The sequence below is a fragment of the Astatotilapia calliptera genome, unplaced genomic scaffold (assembly GCF_900246225.1).
Source record: "Astatotilapia calliptera unplaced genomic scaffold, fAstCal1.2 U_scaffold_22, whole genome shotgun sequence".
Classification (NCBI taxonomy): Eukaryota; Metazoa; Chordata; class Actinopteri; order Cichliformes; family Cichlidae; genus Astatotilapia; species Astatotilapia calliptera.
Genome location: NW_020535752.1, coordinates 136504 through 152363, shown reverse-complemented (window position 1 = coordinate 152363; position 15860 = coordinate 136504). Strand labels below are relative to the sequence as shown.

Sequence of the window (15860 nt, the reverse complement as noted above, 5' to 3'; positions counted from 1 at the left end):
CTAAACATTCACATTCTTTCTCTCACACGGCGCCTAAGCTACGACCTTGGCTCCCCATTTATCTGCTCGTGCTGTGATGCGGCAGAAAACTCCAGCATGTTCTATTCTCTTCTAATCAGACAAATAAGGCGATGACTTTCTGCGAACAGTATTCCTTAACAGTATAATGCATCATAAACAATATCATTCATTCACAATAAATCAGCAGTCTAATGCAATGCAAATCAGTTTAAATACTGCAATAATTATCACCTTCTTCTAATTCAGGAGAATAATGCCAACTTAAACTACATAATAATTCACAATCTTTATTTCGGGGTCTAACATGGCATAAAATAATATCATAATTTTACGATTCCCCCTGATGAGCTCATTATTCTAATGAGCTCACAAACACCCTGTAGCCCAGTGTGGCCGGGTTCATCTCTTCTCACTCCTGAGGTCCTTTGTCCCCCTGACGGGCAAACCATATGTAAGATGACCTCTGTGTTTGCGCAAGTCAGGTGCAAGACAAACTATTACTACAAGGATAGCAGGTCCAGATGACACTCCCCTGTTCTCCCACAGCTTTATTTGGTGTTCCCTTATACCATTCAGACGTAGACTAGAACCTCTGTCCGAAGAGCTCTTAACCTTTATTTTATTGCTGCAGCTACCAGTGTCGTCCAGTTGCGTGATCCTCTGTTCTTCTTACTTCAACCTCAGGGGTTAGACAACCCTTCAGTCGTGACACAGATCAGGGGATTATTCTGCCCCTATTTCAAACAACGATCTGTGTATCCTCGGGTCCTGTGTCTCCCGTGTATCCTCCAGAAAAGAACAGGAAGGCGTCCCCCTTTTGCCCAAGAGCCTCTCGAACCTCGTTGGTCTGGTGTTTCCGGATTTCCGTCAACCCCTTCATGGTTATTGCTGTATTTATGGGATTCATCCTTTTGAAGTGACTAGCTGGAGCCCAAACGCCATGACCCTTGGACCCAGTTGGTGTCTCGGCAGTCACTGTATCTGTCTCTGCTGCGAAGGACCCTCGTATCTCTGTGGCCTCGTCTGGTGTCTGTTCCTTTCTCTGTAAGAGACAGAAAACCAAAACACCCCCTTCCTAGCCCTAATAATCTAATGTTATTATCTACTGACCTTCTAGTGGATGGAAATAATGATAAATAAATAATGATTTATGCTTCTCACTGATTCTCTACAAAAGACCGGAAACTTCTCGGGCCACCATTAGCTTAAGCTTTACCATTCCTAAGTTATTAAAGACACAAATCAAGTTATAAAAATGTTCAAACAATCCTTGTTTGATGTTGAAACCCAACTTCCCCCCCCCCCTTTTTTGACACATTCCAATGTGTCAAATCAACAGAACTAGAACATTAAAAGAAAAGGTGAGGCAGGCACCACGTTACCCAGAATATTAAGTTGATCTGCGTGCAATGTTCTGACTCAAGTATTTTTAATATTTTAATGAATATCGTCTAATTAACTGCCACTACTTATACCTAGCAAAAGACATAATTGAATAAAAATCACAAAGAATAACATGATCTTAGTGTTATGTAAGCGCGTGCAGCCCTCCATGCTCGAAGTCACTCCACACCATAGATCAGTCAGACCTCGCGCTGACTGTAGCTTTTGACCCTTATTAACTTGAGCGCAACTCTATAATGAGCAACAAACTGCCATATGTATATAAATTATCATGATTACCCCTGCAAAGAAAAATTAAATCAATATCCTAACACCTGTAAATAAAAGACTAATCAGAGGTTATAACAATCACAGGGACACAAATGTTAGAATACGGTCAAAAGCTTCTATAAATGCTCGTTGCATAAGTCTCATACAACAATAAAATGCTGATATTAAAACAACAGTAAAACACCCCCTTTTGTCCCATTCAACCTGACACATAAACGTTTATAGATGGCTCTCTTAAATTTGACATTCTCCTGATTTTTCTTCACTGACCACAGCAGGGGAAACTCTGCCATGATACACCCATAAATGCAGCTCACCTGATTCATCACTGAGCTCCATCGTCACTGGGGTCTGACAGGGTGGCGCTGCATACTCTTCTCATCTAATGTGTCTATTTTCAACCTGTTTAGTCAGAGTGCTCAAACATGAGGCAGACTACGTCCACAACAAGTCAACACAGCCGTAAATGTGGCCAATTATCAATCTATTACCAATCAATAACAACAGATAGCTTTTATTTTATGAATGTTTTCAATCAACCACTCACCCAGAGGATCTTCAATCCCAGGAACTTCCTTCTTCTCATTTAATGAGTCTGTCCTCTTTCCAAGACCTGGTAACTGGTCTATCCAGAGCCACCTGATCTCAAAATATACTTACAACAAGCCAAACCACCCGTTGGTCACACCAACCCTTTTCCGCCCTAAAGATGTTCAACGGCTAAAGATGTTCAATGCCATCGTAGACTGGAGTGCCGAAAGAGAATTTAACGCCAACTGTTCCAACAATCCATTTTATATTGCTTCCTGGTCAGAGTTGCAAAACTCCACACCAGGGTTCAAATCGTTTTACTATTTTCATTAGTTCTTATTTTTTATTTTAGTTTCGACTCCAGATTTACAATAGTCATCAGTCCTGATGTTTGTACCAGGTGTAATCAATGTTTACCAAGTCTTTGCTAGTTTAGTCTAATTTATATTGTCCGAAAATCCTCAGTTTCAGGTTAATGTTGATTAGTGCCAGTTATAATTTTAGTTGTATTTTGCCAAAACTAAGTGTCACAAAATTCCAGTTTCAACACATCAGCCATGCTCCCCTGCTTATCCCTGGGTATTAAGACTATTAACTCCTGCTGCACTGCGTGTTCACATAATTTTGGTCAATCGACAAACCTTTTGAAGGTGCTTGCACAATTATTTAGATGTTCCAATCCTGTTGTCTCGGGCTGCACCACGCTGCCTTATCTGGTGTTAGCTGTTTTCCGGTGATGTGGGTTGAATGGGGGAGCTCTTCAAGGTCAGCTAAGCTAACCTTCGTGTGTGAGCTTTTCAAGTGCATTTCAAGATTTGTGGGATTTTTGCTTTATAAATGTCCCTCATAACCCCCTGACGACCCTCTAATTTATTTTAACACACCATAGTGTACATTTAGTGTTCGCTTGTAGCTCTCATACTCTACTTACCACTCTTCTAAGTCCTGATGTTTCTTAAAGAGGACAACCGTACCTTTAAATAATATCACATGTGTGGGGTGGTGGTCTTACCAATTGTTTTTTCCCACCCTTTTTACATTTTATGAAAGAAAGGGAGATAGACCTGATATTTTCATTTGAAACATTTTGTTAAACTCAGAGTTTTATTTTATTATTTTTATTTATTTATTTTAAGCTTATTTAATTTCACGGAGAACATGCCTAACCTATTAATTTATACTGTAGTGCACGTCGGGACTTTATACTTATATTCATTTCACTTTTTCCTAGTAGACAACTCTTTAACAAGGGCATAGAGAATTCTTGACCGAATAGCGAGATTCAAACATAATTTTTCAAAAGGTAAGAGTCATGTGAGCCAGATAGGGGAGAGTGACACCCCAGGAGGAACAACACAAAGATTATCGAGATGCAGTGGCAGGTGTAATGGAGGAAAACACAGGGCCACAATCTGTCGTCCTATCGGGTTCAAAACTGATATGCAGGAGAATGTGGAATTTTGATTTTTGTTAAAAACAAATATGGATAAAATGCAAAAATATTTTCCAATAAAGTAAAACTGAGAGTCGCACTTATAACTGACTCCATGTCACCTGATTGTTTCTACAAGATCACATTTTTGCTAAGAGTTATTAGTGATCGCAATGTGTGAAAAGACTTCACCATATTTGGAGTTCAAACTCCTCTTGACTGAGAGACCTGGAACAAACATGTGAACAAAACCTGACTAGTACTAGTAATGAAGAGCTCTCTCCAAACGTCAAGAATAAAAGCCCCAATCAGATGGGATTATAACAGAATATGGTTCGCTCCGTTTGCCTGAAATAATTAGGAGTCACAGGCATTTCAGTTGTGGAATGGTTGGGTGCAACAGTAAACATATGTGAGATGTGGGAAGTGCCAAATGTTCCTTTGTGTCTCCAAATTAAATCACAATACTTCCTCAGATATCATAAATGAGTTGACTTTTGTGTAATAGAAAGCCCAGTGCAATCACTTATTCCTAAACCAATGGTTTACAGCTAGTCAAGTGTCAGTGACTTCTAAGTTGGTCCCTGATCTACATTTTTTATTGTTATATAAATAAGTTTTAATATCCTGCTTATAAAAATTTCAGTGGAACCTGTAAGTTTCTTACATAGCTCCTAAATCTTATTAGTTTCACAGTAGTGATCAATGAACTCCCCTTGTGCACTATGTAAAGTTTAAATGACTTGACTATCGTAGGGCATACACACAACAATGGTACTACACACATTTTGCTATAAATCCAATTAATTTTAATTAGTTTTGTAAACACTCATTAGAATTTTAGTCAATTTTCCTTTTTTCTTATTTTGATTTTATTTCGGTTAGCACAAATGTTTTTCCACTTCTAGTTTTTGCTATTTCATTTGTATTCTTTAGTAATAATAATCCTGCTCTGCTTACTAGAATAAACATAATCAACGTGATCGACAGCTTACTGCGTATCGATTCACCATCTTATCAATTCATTTGCTTCATCCTTTTGTGGTTTATAACCTTATATTTTATTTCAACCTACTTTGTCTCTAAATATTTGAAGAATTTTTCAAGTTCGGGGTCAAATTTTAAGAATTTGACCATAAGTGAAAGTTATGGTGTTATCACCCCCTTTGGGGCTTACCTTTCCCAGTTTTGGTGATTTTCCTCCCCATTCTCTATTCTCTACAAGTACTCCTTTTCGGTGGCGAAAAACTGTTGGTGTGGTCAAGCGGGTGCTGTAAAAACAAAAGCTCAGGACAGAACAGTCACCAGTCATGTACTTCACTCAAAATTAGCATATATTGAACTTCATATTGATCCTCTGAGTGTAATGGTACATTTTAATTTAAACTTCTCAAAGCTAAACACAATATTTTACTTTATCTTACTCTCATTCTTGTGCAGCACCACCCCTGTCGGTTCTATCTTACTTTTAAATTGCTGACTATTTCAAGATGTCACCCAAAAGGCGGGGACCAGTATTTATCATTACATTATCTCTATTTTGCGTGTGGCAAGTCTATCATTCCCTGTTATTTATAGGCCTCGGTAGAGGGTTTTTTCTTTTTTTTTCTTTCTTTCCTCTATAAAAGTTACTTGACTCTTTACAGTGACCCACTATGATTAATACTAATAACATGTTCAGTCATAAGTGAATTCAAACCTTTTCTTCATTTTAGCATTTAACATTCCCAACCATTTTATAATGGTACCTTAATCGAAACACAGCTACTAAAACACAATTTTTTTATGTAAGCATCAGTAGCTCCAACTTGGCAACCCAAGGGTTAAATCCGCAGTTCACACTCCTGTGAAGCTACAGCCTCCCCCTTTAGTCTCTGTCAACCTTCTGCTCTTGCAAAAACAAAACAAAGCAAGACAAAACATCCACCCTTCTTTTACAGGCTGGGTGAACTGTCTGTGGACATTTACTAATCCTAAAGTCGGTACCGTCTTTGTCTCAGTACCAAGTCAGTTAAAGCTTTTAGTCGTCAGTCCATCACAGTCCAGTCACATGCACACATCCACACACATTCATACCAGATATTGCTGATAATGGAGTCTCACGCGCAACCTATTCGAGGCTCCTTCACCAGCAAGATGACGTCATCATTTTAAAGGAAACAGTTCCTTGTTTGTTGCTTTCCTTCTTGGACTGGATTGACTCGCTGCAATCCTTTTAGGATCAGGACTTTTCATTCGACCAGTGTCCCATACAAGTGAATTTCTCCTCAGCCCATTATAATCATGGAGAAAAATACTTCGCGACTGTTTTCAGTAAGAATATTTTATAGCGCTTTAAAATTCACTCTCTCAGGCCTGGATTAAGGAGCCCATTTGTTAAATCAGGAGCTCACAAAATACCAAAATATCACCACCGGTGGATCACACCTCTCAGATGTTCTTATCTCAGTGCACTGTAACGAAAGCAAACACAGACGTAACCAATTAAACACTCATATAATAACAGATACTGGGGCCCATTACAAACATGCCCAAGCATAAAACCATCCTTTTCTCTCTCAGAGAAAGAAAACAATCCAAACCTCACTGATAAAATCAACCTAGTATCAAACAAAACCCAAAGATCAACCAAAACTCCTTTTTGCACCAACAAAACATGTTGGATTTACTTGACTCAATAGTGGACACTAGTTACACACCAACTCTTTACCTTGGCAAAAACGTAAACAACTAAGTTGAATCAACACAACCTTTTCATAATCTCTTCGAAATAAAACTCACACCATTCATTCATCATTTTCGCTCTGTACCACTGCTCCTTGTTAGACTGTGTGAAGCACAGTAAACAATTCAGTGGAGGCTTTGAGCCATAAACAGACATCACGCACAGACATTGTTTTCATTATCAAAGTGCTTCAGACCATGTCCTCTAAATCTACACAAATGCCCTCTGCGTGGCATGAAATACATTTAAGCAATAAATAATCAATCAGTTCTTGCTGTTGTAACCAACTCCGTATTTGGATGTTTGTGTGCAGCATTTGTTAGTAAAGCATTCTTCATTGCATCAGCGTGTGTGTGTGTGGATCACTTCTCAGTTCATTGAATCAACATTTTAATTTGTGTGTGTGTGTGTGTCATTTCTCCCTCAATCAACGAGTGCATATGTTCATATGTATGTTTCTTTTCACTCTGAGTCGGTGCATGTAGATGTGTGTGTTTGTGTGGGTGTTTGTGTTCATCACTTTCCTGTTGTAGTGTTCTGGGTAAACCACGGCCTGAAGCGTGCCCTGGGTCCTGCCCTCCTCCTTTTCAGTCCGTTTGCATCCGTTGGTGCTGCTGCTCAAAGTTCTGTCCATACTGGTTCTGGCCCCAATTGAGGCAGTCCTTTTCTCCAGTGTCCAGCATCTTCTCCTTATTTCGCTCCTCCTTAACTTGACCCTTTTGTTTCGGTCTTCCTTCAGGGTTTTGATACGCAGCTCAATTGTCTGGATGTCCGTTTGTTGCTTGCAGAAGTGCGACTGCTGTCCGTTTGTTTGCAGGTGGAACGGCTGACATCCAGAAGGTGTATAGGAGAGCCTGCAGCTTCCACCTCCCCAGTGGAAGACCTCAATCTTTGTTCTGTTAGTTTTACACAGGCCTCAAGGCTCTCTGGGATCCCTGCTTGCACTTTCAAGCCCACGGCTCAGGTCGTAGTCGTGGTCCCATTCCAGGGGAATGGAGTCCATGGTTGTTTGGGTGTCTCGGCCCGAGCGTTCAGTCCGGAGCTGGGTAGCCCAGGACGCTGAGCGACCGGAGGACGGCAGAGGCGACAGGAAGCCATCCCCCTAACGTTCGCTCCATAGCAGACCGGACAAATCACACTGCTCATCTAGCTCCAGGATGCTCCGGCCTGATTTCAAGTCCGGTGTCTTGGACTCCAAGCCTGATGGGTTCGATTTTCAGCTAGTTCCTCCTGGGCCATGCTCAGTTTCTGCTCTGATGCCTTGAGGTCTTATTGAGGGCAGAAACCTCAGAGTCTTTTCCGTAGAAATCAGATTAAAGTCCATTGATGTTTCCCTTGGACCTTCTGTGGTTCTGCTGTTCGGCTCTTCCCAGAGGTCAGCTCCTGTCTGAGCCCCGACCCCTGTGCCTTCAGCTTATTTTCTCCTGGTGTTTTTCTCCATTCTGAGGTGCCTCCTGTCCTCAGTTTTCCTTTGTTTGTGGCACGCCCTATTTTGCTGCCCGATCATCAGTGTTGGTCCGTCACTGTCCTGCACAGTTTTAATGCAGAGTTGTTAAGGTCAGCATTGTTTTGCTCGGCCTCACTTTTCCTCCGGGCTTAATGGGCGTGTCGTCACAGCTCTCTCCGCTGAAGCTGTCTTTTTCCATATGGCAAGAATGTGCAGAGTGTGTGAGAGGGGTGTGTCCGATCAGGCACTGCCTGCTGTGGATTGAGTGCAGGTCAAGGTGGTCGGAGCGGATGGTGCGCTCAGCTGCTCGCATAACCCTCTGTAGAGCTCGTCTGTCCGGCATGTTGCTGTTCCCGAACCAGACAGTGATACAGCTGCTCAGTATGCTCTCGATAGTTCCTCTATAGCAGGTGGTCAAAGTCATTGGTGGGAGCCGGACCTTTCTCAATCTTCTCATTTAAGAAGAGAGACTGACGGAAATCTCCCCGTGTAGTGAAACGGGCCTTGGATTTAACACTCTCCATCTCCACAGCCTGATATCGTTTTCCTGCAGCACTGTTGACATTTTCAAGCTGTTGTTATAGGTCCAGCTGCTGTAGCATTTGGTCAGGGTCACTTCAAAGATGGTGGAGGAGTGAGCAACGATGGTGGAGGGGAGAGCAGGCGTCCAGGTCAGCCTCGGCTTCCCTACCTGTAATCAAACATAAAGAGAAAAAAAACAAAAAAAACAAAACAAAAACAAAACAAAACAAAACTAATGATGTTGTATTGGCTATATCAGTCAGAGAGGGGAGAAACACCGGGGCCAGGCCCTGTGTCAGCCTTCACTCCCCCTTTGTTTTTTTTTTGTTTTTTTTTCTCTCCATATAATCCTCTCATAACCCACCAAGCTGACAGGACGACACAGGTACATTTTAAAATTCTTAAGATTGTATTTAAAGTTCAAAATGGAATTTTCTTTCATTCAGTTATCACCTATATTTATCAATCGGCAGAAAACTTGTCACAATTTGACTTTTCTAACCACTAAATTTGTCATATCTTCACTGGTTTGTCAGACCAGTGTTTTTTGTTGTTTTTTTTTTGAAGTTAAGATGTTGTCCTGCAACCCAGAGAGTTTATTCGTTAGTAGTGGATAAACTTTATTGTGTAACGGCGGGTGTATGTTAAGCTTCACTGCTTTAAACTTGCTGGAAAATCTTCACATGTTCATGGGTGTAAGCTGTTTCTTCATTGCGTGTATGTGCGTTTGTAGGTGGGTTAACTTAACTTTTTGTTTGCTCATGGGGCCGGGTGGTCCAGGCCCGTAGCCACCTGTATCAACACACTAAGAGATTTATTTAATATCATTTTCATCACAATCACACTCTGCCGACTGAAGTGCCGGTCACAATTTATCTCTTCTATATTAAAATCCAGCCGAACATCAAACATTCAGCGTAGTCATTCAAATCCTTATTTATAATATTATAATCAACAAAATCAGCGTTTTTATTACAAGCTTGTATCATTATTTGCAAATCCCACAAACACACTAAAACTACATAATAATTCACAATCTTTAATTAGGGGTATAACATGGCATAAAATAATATTAGAATCTAACAGGTGTTACCTATGAATAAAGTTAAATGATTTTGATTGGACTGAAGTAGTTAACTGTTGTTATATCTGACAAACAGAAAATGATTGTTGACAGATGGATGGTTGTTTTGTGTGTCTGCAGTCTGTCAGGCTGTATGATCACAGGGGAAGGGTGTACCTATCTGGCTTCAGCTCTGAGCTCCAACCCCTCTCATCTGAGAGAGCTGGACCTGAGCTACAATCATCCAGGTGACACAGGAATGAAGCTGCTGTCGGCTGGACTGAAGGATCCAGGCTGGAGACTGGACACTCTCAGGTATGGAGAGAATGTCTGATAGAGGAGGAAGAGCTAGAAACATTTCCTGTGTCCTTCACTCACATCCTTAGTCTTTCATGCAAATGTAACAATAGCAAAAAAGTTTTACTGAGCCATGTTAAAATACATGTTTAGTTATTATTCTCTTGTTTGATATCAATAAGAGAGAAAATATGTACGAGACATAATTTATTGTGGATTTGGCATTAAATGTAGATTTTGTCAGACTATGGGTCGTGGTGTGTGGAAGTAGCGGACTCGAACGCAGATCTCCTTTTGCAATGAGACAGTGAATTTATTTACAGTGGGAAATAATAACAGTCCAGTGTGAAATCCATCGGCCATGGCTCCCCGTGGTCAGTTCACCCAGACAAAAAGAGTGAGAAGTAGTGATCGGCAGATGAGACCTCGTGAAGCGTTTCGGCACATTCCCCAAACTGTATCGATACTTTGTCGAAACAGTGTTGCTGTTTTGCTCCATACTGACACCTGCTGGACCTTAAATATCATTGCAGGCAACTTACTTGAGACTCACAACAGACACTGATTCAATGACCTAGTTATATTATACTTTTATACTTGTATACACTGTAAGGTATTGTACTTTCCATGGAATCATTTTATATGTTTTACATTGCAAGTATTGTAGAAATCTTTAAAACATACTGTGAATTACATTAAGTGAAAATTAAATGAAAGTATTTTGAATATAATATTACCCATTTAAATGTAATTGACTCAGAGTTTATTATAAATTTCTATTCAGAAAAATAAGTTTATCCACTGTTTTTGCATTCAGTCTATTGCGTTTTTTTTTTTGTTTTTTTTTACACCATTTCCCCAGCTTTGGAAAATTCACAGGCACAGATGAAGCTGGGGAACACAAAAACTGTAAAGCCAGGTGAAAAAGATTCTGATAAGATGTCTCCCTATTCCCCCAGTACGTTAAAGGATCCTCTGATCTTGGAATGTTCCTCTCTGACACTCTCCACAATACTAAGGGGTTGACAGTCCTTTATAATAAAATTCAGGACTGCCTGGTCCAAAAAATGATGATAAAGCTGTTCAGTGTCAATATAGGCCTACTTGTGTTCGTTCTTGGTGTGTTTGTCGCCTCATTTTTACGTTTGGCTCTGTAATGCCTAAACACTGAGGAGGCGCTTTTGTTTGTGTAAGAAATGCAGAACAGTTGCGACATTTAACCTGCATAAAGTGAAATAAATAATTTACACTGCAAGTCCGATTTTCCTATTCTGATAGATTACACAGAAACAAAGACAGACAAACTATTTACAGTTAAAAGATCAAAATGATCACACACAGCAGAAACATTTCTTTTTCTTTCGAGCTCCATTTTGTTATGGAGAGATGTGTATTTTTATTTATCTTTGCGAGAGTAATTTTGTGGTTTTTTTGGTAGCGACACATTCTGTTGACAGATGCGGATGCTGTACCTTTTAAACACAGTTTGGCGTTTTGGCACTGAGCGACACAGTAGCTGTATCGATCACGTGACTTTTTGTTAAAGTGACACACGCACCGACACAGGCTTCACTCTGTGAGCTTGATACAAGCGCCGGTGCGTCAGTGTTGCTGGACCCATCACTAGTGAGAAGCAATCCGAAAGAGAGTATGAAAGAGCACGCGATCAAAACACTACTAACAAGCTTAGTCTAATGATCCAGCGCTGGCTGACGCCTGGTCACAGCGTTAAATACATCGGGGTCTGATGCCGGATAATTCATGGCAACTGGTGAGTATTAATTAAACGGCAGTGTGCAGAAACTCAGAACGGAGCTACTTCTGTGTTGGTGGACGTGCCTCTGGGGAAGCGCGGCTCCATCAAAATAAACACAAACATAAACGATCAGGTTGCCCAGCAGGGCTGGTCAGACCATGACACTATGTCATGGTTACCAAAATTTAGACAGAAGCAAAGCGGCTTTCCTAGCATTTACTACTCACTCAGCTAAAAAAGGAAGAGAATCAGCATTAAGTGTTGCTGAACTGTACCAGGTTTGTTAGACACTTTAATGTGTGGTATGCATGTCATGACATTAGGAAACAAATATTAAAGGTCATGAATGAGAACGAACACAAGAAAACCTCATTTCCAGCTAAACAGGAGAGGAAGATAAAGATAATTAAGGTCACAGTTTAAATTGGTCCTATTTAATTCAATACAGTGGCGTACTGGCAGATCCAGGACCAGTCCAAATCATCAGCAGTTTCACCGTTTTCAAATCCACGTATGGACTGAATTGTATTTGGGAAACTGTTGGACTGTTCCTTTATCAGTGTCTAGCAGTCTGTGTATGAGAGCCATGTAATGTCAATGTGTCGATGCTGAAAGTGACTGTGCTACTCTGACACCCCCCCCCCCCCCCACCTCTTTTCAGGGTGGAGCCTGCTGGAGTCCGATGGTTGAGACCAGGTCTGAGGAAGTGTAAGTGTGTTTTTAATGGGATTCATGAAAACAAAGCAGCACACATTCAACCATCTTCATCATGTCAGGAGTCATCATCAAAGTGTCAATCAATGAACAGATGATGGATCAATAACTGCAGCTGGATTGTGTTTGTTCTCTCCATCAGATTCCTGTCAACTCACAATCGACACAAACACAGTGAACACAAAGCTCCAACTGTCTGACAACAACAGGAAGGTGACACGTGTGGAGGAGGTTCAGTCATATCCTGATCATCCAGACAGATTTGATGTTTATCCTCAGCTGCTGTGTAGAAATGGTCTGACTGGTCGCTGTTACTGGGAGGTCGAGTGGAGAGGATACGTTTATATATCAGTGAGTTACAGACGAATCGGAAGGAAAGGAGACAATGCTGAATGTATGTTTGGATGGAATGATCAGTCCTGGAGTCTGTACTGCACTGATAATGGCCCTCATTCTGTCTGGCAGAATAACAGAGAAACATCCTCCTCCTCCTCCTCCTCCTCCTCCTCTGTCTCTAACAGAGCAGCAGTGTATGTGGACTGTCCTGCTGGCACTCTGTCCTTCTACAGAGTCTCCTCTGACACTCTGATCCACCTCCACACATTCAACACCAAATTTTCTGAAACTCTTTATCCTGGATTTTATTTCTCTAATGGTGCCTCAGTGTCCCTGTGCTGAGTTGAATGTAAAGAGTGTCCTTGTTACGCCGCAGTCTAGCGGTACAGGAACGCAACATAAGTTTGAAGATTGCCCCGCCCTGGTCCCCAAAACCATACACAGAGGTAAAACCAATTTCTTAGTGAACGATAGTTTATTTTTCTACACTGCAAAATGAAGCTCCGGGGTGAACAAAGGCCAAAATAACAAACAAAACAAGCTAAGTCAGGAGGAGGTGCTATCTGAAACCCTATGTGAAATCAAAAATCAAACAAAAGACAAGCGCTACACCTAACTCCCTAACTGAGATAAACAGGAGAAAACAGTGCAAGGGAAAACAATAAGGCAGCTCACCCCTTCTGTTCCAGTGCTATTTACAAGGTGCTATTTACAATGAAAACGAATGTACACACTATATACAGAACTCAGAAAGTCGCACAAGTGACAGGCACAAATGTTACAGGTTTTGGAGGCCAGGGTCAGGTCTGCTGCTGCTGTCAGTGGCTGCCCTGGGACAACTGCTGGTGAGGGATTTTGAATGAGACCACATGACCAGGGGACCAATCAGCAGCCATCAGCTCATCCACTCAGGGACTGCAAAGACTTAAAGACACAGACAAAGAAACAGCCACCAAAACAGATTATGGCCAGGGCCATAACACCCCCCTTCCCAAGACCAAACATCTCCCCTATAGATGTTTGGCACTTAGGAGTTCAGAAAACCACGCGACAGCGCATCTGCCATTACATTCTCGGTCCCTTTTTTGTGATGGATCTCCAGATTGAAATCCTGCACTAACAGGGACCATCTCATGAGCCTTTGGTTAGAGTTTTGCATCCTAGTCAAAAACACGAGGGGGTTGTGATTGGTGTAAACAATGACAGGTGATGAACTAGAACTGACATAGACCTCGAAATGCTGTATAGCAAGCAACAGAGAAAGAGCTTCTTTTTCAATGGTACTGTATTTCTGTTGGTGGGAGTTGAATTTTTTTGAAAAGTAACCAATTGGGTCATCAACACCTATCCTACACCTACGCCTATCCTCCTGCATCAGCACCACACCTGCACCGTCGGCGCTGGCATCCACCTCGAGTTTAAACAGATGTGTGAAAACAGGAGCGGCAAGTACTGGTGTGCTGCAGAGGAGAGCTTTGGCAGACTCAAAAGCATTCTGGCATGTGGGCGACCATACGAATGGTTTTGACACACTTGTGAGACTGGTGAGCGGTGCAACTACACTCAACAAAAATATAAACGCAACACCTTTGTTACTGCTCCCATTCCCCATGGGATGGACGTAGAGACCTAAAATTCAGTCCAGATACACAATATAACCATCCCTCCCAAACAGTGGTCACAAATCAGTCCAAATGTGTGGTAGTGGGCACATCTGCTATATTGAGATAATCCATCCCACCTCACAGGTGTGCCACATCAGGATGCTGATCTGACATCATGAGTAGTGCACAGGTGTACCTCAGACTGCCCACAACAAAAGGCCACCCTGGAATTATTTTAGTTTTCATGTGACGTATGACCCTGAAGGTAAGCGCGTCATGGACTAAAGTAAAACAGTATGTTGGATGTGCCATGCAATGCTCAATTACATGGGTAGGAACTAGTGTGTTAGCGCAGTTAGCTCGTTAACGTGTTGGCCGTCCAGCCCCATGCACGGGGCGATCGGCGGTAGCTCGTTAACGGAGATTTGCCGTGTTGTGGCGTTAAGGTTATTTCAACGAGATTAACCTGAAAGCACTAGTGGGAACACAACGAATATGACTGCACATTTACACCGACATCATCCTGGTGCAAAGACAAGTGGAAGCAGAAAAAAACAACAAGCATGCATGCTACAAACTTTAGCCGAGTCATTTAGACAGCTGTTAGCACAGGATTCTCCTTATGGAGACCTGATATGTTTAATATGCTGCTGAGAATATAGCCCAGAAGAAGCGGATAGTATAGCTTTTATTTTGGAAAGAGACATTTCTCTGTAATAAACTCTCTTTTCCAAAGATGAGTGATTCCTCAATCAGATACAGGGCTCGCAATATCGCTAGCCCGACATCCCGGGGCTATCTCTGCCCTGCCCGTTGGGCTATTGTAGGAAGGAAAAATATATGTCAATGCTTTTGCATTCTTTCAGAAATGTAGCTGGGTAATTATGTCATTGGCATCGGTGAGCCACTGTCAATATGTGATATATTGAAATCGCGTTTGAATTTGCGCTTGTTTTTTTGCTTTCACTTTGCAATCGCGCGAACTGTGTATAGAGAGCGACAGCACTGATCTGTGAGTGATGATAATTTGTGCACCAATTCCTCTGACATCGTCTTATTAATTGTTAGCTTACTATGCAAACATGACAAGTGAAATCTCCCGCAGCTTAAACATGTGAGAGGTTGATCGCGCAGAGAATCGCTGAGCTTATGTGAGTGCGTGTGTAAAAGCAACAGGATATATATTTGACTACGATGACCTGGATGACTGAGAACCTTCACAGACAGATATATATTTTAGTTCTGCTGAGCCAAATAAGACAGGTCAGGGTGAAGAAGTGACAGCCAAAGAAAAGCTTACCACAAAACGGAGAAGTTATGACAAATCAGACTATAAGGCAAAGAGAAAGTGCAGCTTTATGGTTTCATGGACAAAAGAATTTCTGTGGCTGCAATATGACGAGCTAAATAACCAGGGCTGCACATAAGTGGTCCACAGGTGCGTATTCGCTGTCAAAATAAAAAATACGCACAAGGGTTAGGGTTAAATTTAAAAACTGTACTTTTGAGTTAAAATATATATTTATAATTTTAATAAATGACAAATTAAAAAGGCATGAACATTTTTTTTGTATCGAAAAAATATCGAACCGTGACACCAAAGTATCGAACCGAACCGAACCGTGAATTTTGTGTATCGTTGCACCCCTAAAATGTGTGTACTGTCTCAGTGGCTGATTGTGCCCCACAGGCCTCAGTGTGAGCTTGGAGACATTTATAATCTTTAAGTAGTTTGATG

General features: G+C 41.4%; 1 protein-coding gene across 1 annotated transcript in view; it reads left to right on the top strand.

The window, feature by feature from the left end:
- The window catches only part of LOC113017842 (NLR family CARD domain-containing protein 3-like), a 126649-nt gene extending 113517 nt beyond the window's left edge, over positions 1-13132 (top strand). The window contains exons 8-10 of the mRNA XM_026160949.1: positions 9557-9730; positions 12130-12176; positions 12325-13132. Of these exons, the coding sequence (XP_026016734.1) occupies positions 9557-9730; positions 12130-12176; positions 12325-12860 (757 nt within the window). The 3' untranslated portion in view covers positions 12861-13132. The remainder of the gene's footprint in view (positions 1-9556; positions 9731-12129; positions 12177-12324) is intronic.
- The last annotated feature ends 2728 nt before the right edge of the window (positions 13133-15860 follow it).